The 11,878-nt window shown below is 30.8% G+C and overlaps 1 protein-coding gene across 1 annotated transcript; it reads left to right on the top strand.

Annotated features, from left to right (window-relative positions):
- Positions 1-9,693: 9,693 nt before the first annotated feature.
- LOC119663670 (pollen-specific leucine-rich repeat extensin-like protein 3) lies at positions 9,694-11,028 on the top strand (the record flags this gene model as incomplete). Its single annotated transcript, XM_038073278.1, has 3 exons — positions 9,694-10,048; positions 10,262-10,401; positions 10,603-11,028. Coding segments are annotated over 3 exons (921 nt in total), but the record flags the coding sequence as incomplete, so codon positions are not given.
- Positions 11,029-11,878: the final 850 nt, after the last annotated feature.

Below are 11,878 nucleotides of genomic sequence, written 5' to 3'. Positions count from 1 at the left end.
AAAGCATGTTTGGAAATATTGTTATTAAACTTTTGCAGCATGTCCTGCTGTTTGCATCGTTATGTCTACTATTCTTCGCACTTGATTGTTATTTATTCAGGTGACGCTATTGGAAATTATATTTGCATCTATAGATACAATATTAAGATTTTGCAGCATTTGATTAAACCATTTTTGCCGCATTAATTTTTAAGACAATTCAAAAACCTGAGGCATTTATTTATGAACGATAGGAGGTTTCGCTCCAGCTTCGTTTTAGTTTTAATATGATTGGACTACCATACTTTCAATAGTTGTCCTAATACGATTTTTGACTTGTTTATATGATTTATAGCATCTTATTCTGTTTTGCTAGAATAACCAATGTTACTTTGAGTATAAGAAAAATTTGTTTTACACTTTCTATAACACAGCTATCTAGCTTAACGAACTAAGTGTCCATACCCGGAACTATAATCTTTTTTATAATGATAATTTCTATCTTGCTTGGATTGATCTAGAGGCACATTTGTGAGCAGAGAAATGCATTGGACTTGACTTTTGCTTTATGCCGTTGAATGTTTAACTCAGCAAGCATAGGTCGCTGGCAGATATGCCTAGGAACGTGGGACCTAGATCCTCTAGGTGTTCGTATAGAGATAATAATATTTCTTGACGATCAGTGCTTCCAATATTTAGAAAAATTTTAATTAGGACCGCTATAAATCATAAAGGCGACAATCTTTAACCACACTATACTTTCAATGCATTCGTTATGGAAGACCTGATACTTATAGTCGATATATAATTTCTTATTATACCTAACTTACTATTTTACTGTAAATTTCTCTAACTAAATCTTATTGGTAAGATCATATTTTAATTAAAATTTCTTATTTCTGAATTATGAGTAGTGATTCAAACATCTTTTAATATGTACACTCGTGTTATTTTTATGCTAACCTTGCACTACTTTAAGGAAATATTCCTTCTATGCAAAATCGACAATTAAATTTTAGCATAACAAATTTCTTGCATTTCAAACTAAAAACTTTAAAATTTTTAATCCATGTGAAAATCCATGAAAATATTTTTAAAACTAATAAAATATATTGAAATGCTTACATTGAAATGTCACACAATAGAAATGCATAATCAAAATAGCATAAAATTGAAAAAAGAAGCTAAACATCATTCGTGGTAACCCTGTTATCTATCGTTTACCTAATCAACACAATTTTAACTGTAGAATTAAACATTTGGTCAACTTTGATTACCAAAATCTGTTGAGTCCGTTGGTGTCTCTCTGGTAAAAATTAATTTAGCTATAAATCTTCTAAAGATGCATGCACATGTGAGCAAATATTTACCCAGAAATTATGTATGCAAATGTAAGCAAATGCTCATAACCGTGTTTATGTTAATATTTGGGCATAACTCGAATATTCCATTTACTCGTATATACTAGTATACTTATATATACATATCGTTTATACATATATATTTTGTATATGTGTTGCACGTGTTTCTAGTCCGAATAAAGCGCATCACATCAATACCCAACGACCTGCATTGATAAATTGTTATGAATGATTTTATTTAAATTGATTTTAGTATGCATTATGATTATATGCTTATTTAATTAGTTTTGGATACCCTATAACTGGCACTAGTCGACATATTAGATAGAAAAAAATAACAAAGTATAATTTTCTTATGCATGAATCTAATAAAAAATTTAAGTTTTGAAATCAGATTATAAAAATATACCTAATATAAGACTCTAACTGCTCCTTGTTTACTGTTTTATAAATAAATCTTTGTTGATTTTCTGAGAGCGAGTGAACAAAACAACATGTCTGATTGCACTGTCGTCCTCAATCCAAGTTGTCCCACAGCCTCAACGTGGCACCCCTGGAAAGTTATCTGGCACCCAATGGGTAATGAACTAATAGTGCGTTTAACGAAAATCCTATCTGCAGGATTTTATATTTGTGTTGTGCAAAGGGCACGTAAAATCTGCGTAAGAATGCCTCGGAATTGAAAACCGCTTAACGTTGACGGCCCATGCAAACGCTTAAAGGACAACAATTGACGGACGGACGCCTCTGGAATGTCCGCATTCTCTATATTGCTATACTATTAAACATATATTCTACTAGTTAAAGATTCCATCAACTATTTGATTTGGTAGACATTAGCGGTGGACAGTTACTACCGCGGCTCAATTTGGCAATCCAATGAGTCTACTTTTCTGTTGGTTGGACCCATTACGTGGATGTAAGTATTTTAGATTGTAGAATAAGCAGTTATGTTCAAAGCGGGCATTCCGCGAATGAAAAAAAAATCTATTCCATGTACAGTGAACGCAATCACACCAACGACAAAAAATCAATTGACTTATAAGTTCAATGATATATTGGCCCAGCATTTCAAACCTCCATATTTTTTTGTTTACTTACTAAATATAAACTTCGTAATATATGAATAGAAGAACCTGTACCAACTAATTATATCTGAAAAAAATTAGATCCATAGCTGTACTTCCCGATTACTGAAGCGAAGACATTTTTTTTAAAGGTTAATTAAGTTTAATATTAACTTCACAGTCACAGAATTTAGAATAGTTAAGATTTGATATGTAGTTCAAAATTCTTAGAATAGCTGTCTTAATTAATAATTTGTTGAATATTTATTGTAAAGCTTGAATTTCGTTAAAGCTAATAATAGATTCAAAAATAGATGCGCAATAGTCCACATCTACTATGTTTAACTGGGCCATCACTTCATTCCGTATTCCAAATAATGTCAATATTTCCTTGTTCAGAAAGTTTTTCTTATTAGACATGGATAACAAATTGTATATTTCCAGGAAGATACAACAATCTATCATCTGACAATTTTGAACAAACAAATCTAATTGGGATGGTAGGGAAGGTTATATCGTTGATATTAAACCGTAGAGTATGACCTTGAGTAATAAGCCAGTAACCCTACCTCTGTCTTACTATTTTTGTAACCAAATATATTATGGTTTCATATATAAACAAAAATATTTACCAATAATTTTCATATAATGTTTATAGCGGTTTAAAAAATTAGTTATAATTACAAGAAATTACGAGTTATAATTACAAAAAAGTTTTAATTTTAAGTATATGGTATATGTATTCGTATCGACATTATATGCTACCATATATATCACTGCTAATGTTACATAATTATGATATTCAATTCTAAAGTATTTTGTGTTAACTAGTACCTTCCGGAGATGGGTCCTATAGATTCTGCAATATGTACAATAAAACTTTTGACCATCTCACATGATCGTTTCTGTGATTGTCGTGAAATGAGTTCAGTACCTCCATATGGTTTTCATTGAACATAGAAAGTCGAGAAATTTGATCCAATAATTGTTAGGTTTGCCTTCAGTCTTAATTTGTTCAAGTTAACTAAATCAACTCTCTTCGGATATAGGACAATAGTCTCATAGTTTGTAGTGTACTATAGTCTGCATCTGACAAAAAAAAGTTTCTGTTGGAAGGTTCACTAGTAACCTTTAAGATCTATTGAGCTAATGTGTATGTACATATTTGAGAGAACTGAATCATTAACTAACATATATAAACGGTATATAATATAACTGTATACTGTGTATTCACTGTAGGTCTTTCATTTATTCACTAAAGCAGTTTTCATACTGCTTTTCGCCGCAAAATTTGTCTTTCATTCACATTTCATGACTTAATTCAAGCTCAGCTTAACTAATCAAGGTTATTGTACTCTACTAAAAGGTTTTGAGGAACACAAAAAAAAAATTTTTTATAAAAATCAAGAAAAAAAATAAATTTGCAAAAATATAAAAAAAAGGTATTACAACATAAAAATCGATGATTTTTAACAGCTGTTAACAGTTTCTTTTTATTTATAAACACTTTTTTATGCATTTGTTTTCACATATATTTTTTATTTATATCTTTTTATTTATATATACAAATAAATATTATTCCTATCATCAATTTTCTTTGTATTTGAGAGCTGGAGGCGAGTCGAGAAGTGTTGAAATGCAGCCACCATGAATGTCAATCTCATTCGGTTTTTGTTGGCCTACGAATTACTCTTTTTTATTTAATTGTTTTATTTAAACATTAATTTTTTCCAAGTATTCAATTAAAATAAATATTACATTTGTTGTTCACAACTCGTACATAAATATTTGTTTATTAAATATTTACATTAAGACAATTGAAGATTGAAGATTGAAGAGAAGTAAACCTTTAAGCTACTTACTCTATGCGCTGAATAGTTTGTTTATGCGCGGAAAAAAAAATTATTTAAGAAAATTAATTATTTAGGGTATTATTTAAATCACTAATAAAGTTATTAATTATATTTTATTAATGTGGCTTAGGCGAAATTAGCATAAAATACCAGTAAAGCCAATTGATTATTCAAGAGCAAAGATTCGTTTTGGCTGCACATTTGTTGCTAAGCTGTCGAGTGTAGATTTAAGCTGATATTGACCTCAAAAGTTATGTGGCAATAGCGTAATTTAAGGTTGTTTTTTAAATAAATTTATTGCAAAGGGATAGGGATTTTATAATGTAAAATTCAAAGATATTTTCTAAGGAATTGAAATATTTATAAATATAAAATTTACTTTTAAATAGGCTAAGTGGAGTATAAGTGACTGGAGAAGGTGTCTCGTGAAATTAAAACACATTCATTATAGAAGTCCACAGATAATACTCGTAGTAGCGGAAGGATTAATTTATTTAATCAATTCTTAATATTATAAGATATATTTCGGTATTATTAGCTAAAATAGTTAGAATGATGAAACCAGAAATCGTAAGGAGAATGGTATAAATATATCAGCTTATTTTCAGGAACCTTTAATTTTAGTTAGAGGGATGATATCTTAGACAATTGCTTCCTTGACAAAATAGTCTCATAAAATAGATTTAAATAAGAGAAGAATATATTATATATAAATATTTTTTAAATATTTAGGCGCTGAACCTGTTGATGTTTTAGGCTAGAAAAGTGCCGTAGAACCCAGAAGTGAGTAAAAAAGCTCAGCTTTACTGAAAATAACTATTATCCTCCATGTTATTTACTTATTTACTTAATTACAGACGTGAGTCGTCCTTGGGTGCGTCGAATAGCCTCCGCTAGCCAGACCGATCAGTGGCTTGGCATCGCCAGTTGGTAGTACCGTGCGACCTAAAATCATTGGTCCATCCACTGAAGATGCGGACATCCTTTACCGCATTTTCAACATGAGAGTACGCAAATACTTTTATAGCTGCACCACTTCTCTTCATTCGCATGACATATAAAAATTCATATTTTCCGTAAATAGATATGTCGAACCAAATCATATTTTATCTGTCAAGTCATATAAGACCGCTATTAATCTCAGGATAACCTGGCCACTTTAACATAATATCTAAAGTATTAAAAAATTAATCTCGAATGTAATACATTTTGTTTAAGATTTAGCAATAGAAATTAAAAGGTAGCACTTAAAGTAAGTTTTGATTGAAAAAATTTAAATATTCCAGTACCTAGTTTTTCCAGTGCCATTGTGAATGAAAAACATACATATTCAATATAGAAATTTTTATTTTAAATAACCAATGAACGATACATTATCCATATTCATAATACTGGATCATTATTCTGATAACATTTTTTTATGTTATTCTATAAATATTCATTTAATTGTTGATTTACTAAAGGACTATCTATACTCATGGGTCAATTAAAATAAATTTATTTTTTTTTAACATACATTTATATATAACAGATGACATATGTTTGACACAACTCTTATAATTATTTTCAACACCCACCTGCTACACTTCAAGTAAACAATAACAAATGCCAAAAATGTTATTAATAAGTAACAATCACTATTTTATCTGTCAAACAGTATTTTTTCAACAAATAATATTTTATAATAGCAAAAAAATATTGTGCAAATAAACAAAAATTCGCTCAATAACGAATCAAATGATTTTATTAAACAAAAAATTCATATTTTTTTAATAAAATAAAAAGCTGAGTTGTTATGCGTAAGGCGGCACTGGGGCAGTAAATACAGCGATTATTAACAATAACAAATAACAATGAACAACAAAGAAGTAATGATAGCAATTATTAATAACTTTTATAGGCACCAACCGCCTTCAAATTGGCGGCACTTAACTTTGTGTTATTGTTAATAGTGTAATGCGAAATTATTATGAATAAAATTATTTTAGTAAATTACTTGAATTGATTTGTTCATATTCAATATGAAGGAGCTACCAGAAACTGACTTTAAATTTAAAATTGAAAATAGTTGTGCTTTCTTATAGCCTACTAAAAATATTGATATTATAAATATCCATCATTAGTGTTCTACGAAATATTTTTTGTATTTAATTATTTATAAATAACTTTTTGAGATTGCAACTACAACGAACTGAACTCATGCCCTGCCAAATTTGAAGCTCAGAGTCAGTGTTCATTAGCCAACTGTCCCAAAGCTGTATTTGACTTTTATGTTCGCACAATTTTCTAGCGTTTTGTTAAGTTGTTGTGAAAGTTTTTAAGTTTTTAAATTATAATGATCAACTATATCTCTAAGATACTTCAATCCTAAAATAAAAATTATTCTTTCTGATCAAATATATTTAAATAATTTCATTTTAATTTGAATTACTTCTTGCTATTCCATACTTATAATCAATGGACAGTGCTTGAATAGGTTTTTATCCAAAACAAAAAAAAAGTTTTTCAGCTATTTTGTCATTATTCAGATTTCGATATACTTAATATATGTATATCTTTATCAACAAAGCTCTATTATTAAGCATTTATTAAAAGTCCATAATATTAAGTTCATAATTACATTACATATAATACTCGAAATCAATGTGCAAATCTTTTAGGGTTTTCAATTTGTAAAACGCTCCTACCATCCCGGAAAACATTGACTTTTCTTATCCTTTGATTATTTTGTAGCCTTCTGAATGTAGTCTTGGATCCACACTTTATTAACAGTTTCAAATTCAGGCAAGAAGTTAATCTTGTTTCACTTCTAAAGCATTTGTGTTTTAGGTTCAAGTAGAGCAAACGCGGCACATAATGGTGAAAGAAATTTCTTGTGCTTAACTCTCCATAGAATATTTATGATTACTGGAACACCCACAGTCCCAGCAAGTACTTTGAATTTTCTTCGCTAATCATCCACTACAATATTCAGCATTTCTCTATATTTTTGTAATCGGCGGCAGTTTTTGATCGTTAAAATGGGACTTCAACAACTTAAGGGGTGCGATCATGTTTCCAGTCAGATTTTCAAAGTTAATCTATTTATTTTGTATATAATAACAAAGTCCTTATAAACTTCATCCAATTTACATTTAATTTGATAATATATTGTTACTTTTTAAATAGAAATATTTGATCGCAGGACGTGGATGTAAAAGTATTTTTATTTTATTCATAAACACTTAATGTCGGCTGATGAAATATATTATTAAAATTAAATTGGACTATGAACTGTTGAAATTAAAAAAATTTGCATATTTATATATATAAAATAAATAATTTAATTTCAAAAAATAAAATAATTTTTCCATAGTATAACATGGAATACAACACTTTTTTTAATGCATAGCTAAAAACCAATAATTAGAATTACCACTAATCAAGTTTAAACGACATGTAATCAATTTTTTCATTATAGTTATAGATCAAGGGTTCTAAATTTTCTTGGAAAGTTATTTAAAGGCATTACTCACACATATATACAAAAAGTTTAAGATGAATGTACAATGTAAGGCCATCAGGAAGTTAGACCACAGCGAATGACGCAAAATTTGGGTAACTTGGGGATCAGAAAATAACTATGAGTATAACTATAGAAACTCTTCGTATTCCAGAAAGATTTTTTTACTGTTTTTTAATTGGTTTGAATAAACAATATTAATTTTGATGTATCAATAGAAGAATTTTATTTATTAGTATCCCATGAAAATATATCACTTTCAGAGATTGATAAGATGCATAGGTAAATAAATATTAGTATAATATTATATAATATTAGGTAGTATGTTTCAAAAGTTTCACCAGCTTCTCTTATTTATTATATATTATATTAAATATATGTACGAGTGGTTTCCATTCATACATATAGTTTTATAAACCTACATATAAAATGAAGTGACTACCTATCTACATATAGTTTTGTAGTGTAAAAGTTTTCATACATCTAATCACACTATTGTAGTGACATAAATATTAATGGAAGACTAATAAAATAAATTGTCCTTTTGGTAGTGCAGATTGTTAAGTTTAATTCTGATAAAAGCTAAATATGAATAAATTTTGTGAAGATAAAAAATGTGAAAAAAATTTTTCTGGAAACTAGTTATTGCTTAAAAAAGTTTAAAGAAAATTAAAATGTTCCTTAAAAACAAAAAAATTTGTTTTAACCAATACTCTCTGTTAATTAAGTTAATATATCTTTCTGCTTTGTTAATCATATTTTTTGTATAGTTTATACACATTACAAAAGTATAAAATAAAAACATATCCAAGAAGAAAAAATAACATCTGATAAATAAAATCTGTCAATCACAAAATAAATATGTTTCTATTAATTAACAAAATTTAATGATATTTAAGTTATAAATCATTAATTAAATGCTCATTTGGCTCCAAAACAATATTATACCCAAATAAAAATGCTTTTTATAGGTTATTAAAAATTCAAGAAATTTATATTGATATTTGATAGATTTTTTTATAACCATAGAAGATAAAAAAGCCATTTTAAATTATAGATATATTTTTCTTGTTAGTGAATTAACATAATTTGTTTGACAATTAGAACATTTTGACACATCACACCAATATCAAAAACACTTTTTATGTCACAGTCCCACATAATTGATCGGAGACCTTCAAGTGGTGACGGTAAAAATCAGCCAACTTAATAAAGCATGAAATGCAACTGAAGAACTTCATTAAAAACCAGAAATCTTGTAAGTATATAAATCAAACCGGAGACGCATTTACAGCCCATTAAAATGAGATTAATGACTTTATATCAGAGCCGAAGAAGATGCATTAGAAAAATGATATGAAAAAATACTTGACTACGAAGATTTGCTGATAAAATTGGGCTTAAAACAAAAACTTTTAAAAATCGAAAATAGGCAAACGAGTTTAACTTACAACATGACGCACTTTTTCTCCGCCTCGTCTTTCTTTAGGTCTTGGTTGGATTTTTGACCAAAACATTGTCATTGTCATTGCAAAATATCGGACTTTTTTCCGACTGACTGGCTGAGCTGCGTTCGCATCTTGTAATTGAGCAAAAGATAATATAAAAAATTGTGAAAAAGCTACCACGAGATACGACCGATGGCTGAAGAGTTTTGTAAAAAGTTTTTCTAATGATTTTGGCTATAAAATTTAAATTTTGACTATAAAAATGCAGTAAAGTCGTTTTCTTAGTATCATTCGCTGCGCAGCTGTAGCAGAGTTAAAACAACCAAAAATCTTAAGATAAAAACAACAAAAAACAATGGTAAGATGGATGAATTTTTCGAATTTTGGATTACGGTGTTATCAATTAAATGGAATAGATATAAACACAAAATTAGTTAAATAACAAAAAGTCGCTTTAATATTATTCTTTGTGTTTTTATACAGAAATTCTACGTATTTGTGATATGTGCCATCGCCGTCGCATCGGCCGATGTGTCTCATCTATCGTCAGGCAATGGATATTCTTACAACAGGCCTACCCCAACATTTAATGCACCATCAAATGACTATTTGCCACCTGCTCCAGTGCATTCACAACAATTGTCAGAACCAATTTCAGCACCTGCACCAGCACCAGTGTACTCAGCACCAGCTCCAGCACCAGTATACTCTGCTCCAGCTCCCGCTCCAGCACCTGTGTACTCTGCTCCAGCACCAGCACCAGTTTACTCAGCTCCAGCACCAGCACCAGTTTACTCAGCTCCTGCTCCAGCACCATCGAACGAATATTTACCACCTGCCCCAGTACAACAACAATACTCTGCACCCGCCCCAGTAGAACAACATTACTCTGCACCAGCACCAGTTGAACAACACTACTCAGCTCCTGCTCTAGTAGAACAACACTACTCAGCTCCCGCTCCAGTTGAACAACACTATTCTGCACCAGCTCCAGTTTCAATTCCATCAAATGACTATTTGCCACCTGCACCAGTACATGCACAACAATTGTCTGCACCTATTCCAGCTCCAGCACCAGTATACTCTGCACCAGCCCCAGCTCCAGTCTACTCTGCTCCAGCACCTGCACCAATTTATTCAGCACCCGCACCAGTGTCTGCCCCAAGCAATGACTATTTGCCACCAGCTCCAGTACAACAACAATACTCTGCACCCGCCCCAGTAGAACAACATTACTCTGCTCCAGCTCCAGTAGAACAACATTACTCTGCACCGGCTCCAGTAGAACAACACTACTCAGCTCCCGCTCCAGTTGAACAACACTATTCTGCACCAGCTCCAGTTTCAGTTCCATCAAATGACTATTTGCCACCTGCACCAGTACATGCGCAGCAATTGTCAGCACCTATTCCAGCTCCAGTTTACTCTGCACCAGCCCCAGCTCCAGTATACTCTGCACCAGCCCCAGCTCCAGTCTACTCTGCTCCAGCACCTGCACCAGTATACTCTGCTCCTGCACCTGTTTCAGCACCAAGCAGTGAATACTTGCCTCCAGTATCAGCTCCAGCTCCTGCTCCAGCACCAGTATACTCCGCTCCTGCTCCAGCACCAGTGTACTCTGCTCCAGCTCCAGCACCAGTGTACTCTGCTCCAGCACCTGCACCAGCTCCAGTATACTCTGCTCCAGCACCTGCACCAGCTCCAGTCTACTCTGCACCAGCACCTGCCCCAGCTCCAGTATATTCTGCTCCCGCACCAGTTGAAAGTAACGATGATGGTTATCATTACAACAGACCAGCAAAACGCTTCCGTTTCTAGGTCTTCTGAATTGAATCTCTTGTTAAATTAATAAGAGCGATTGTTGTTATGTTTGTATTGTTTATTGTTGATTTTTAGCTTAATAAATAAAAAAATTTAAATAATGTATTCATATTTGAGTAAGGAAAAAGTTTCCACTGATATATGTTGAAGAAGAGTTTCTTTTAAATTAACAGAATACCTTGGAAATACTCATTGCAAAAAGTAAAAAAATTCATTTAATCAAAATTAGAAAACATCATTTAGTAAATAAATTAAGTTAGTTACTAAAACTTTCTTCATTACAAAGAAACTGACTAATAGATATTTTTAAGTTCCAGTGACAATTTTATAATAATTAAGAAATCAAACACAAGCTAAGCTCTTTCAGTTAACTAACATTTACAGTCAGTGTTCAACTTAGCTTAAAAATGTGGGCTAAATCAGATTAGAATAAGATAAATATATCGCTCATTTGTCTCTTTGAAAGCGAAAATTAACTTAAACTGATTTCCAAAGTTTCTTAACCTTCTATCTAATCGAACACACTAATAAATAAATGATTGGAAACAAAAAATACCATCAAAACAGATTGCAAGCAGTAATTGAACATTTAAACTGAGTAACTACTTCAATCATCTTTCAAATAGTTTAAAATAGGCAATAGTCATATTGCCAGTTAGCGACACTCCAAAAACTGAGAACAAAAAATAAAATTAACAAAAGAAAGTATGTGGCAATTAATGTTAATATATAAAGGCAATTATCTTAGAGCATTAACTAAAAGCTTCAACTGGTAGTGTATGTATTCGTTTGATATCGTTTAGTATTAGTATTAGTTTAATATTAAATATATCAAGAAGTTTATATG

This window comes from Teleopsis dalmanni, unplaced genomic scaffold (assembly GCF_002237135.1).
Source record: "Teleopsis dalmanni isolate 2A unplaced genomic scaffold, ASM223713v2 unscaffolded_contig_0747, whole genome shotgun sequence".
Classification (NCBI taxonomy): Eukaryota; Metazoa; Arthropoda; class Insecta; order Diptera; family Diopsidae; genus Teleopsis; species Teleopsis dalmanni.
The sequence above is the reverse complement of the archived record's forward strand: the minus strand, read 5'-3'. Positions and strand labels throughout refer to the sequence as shown.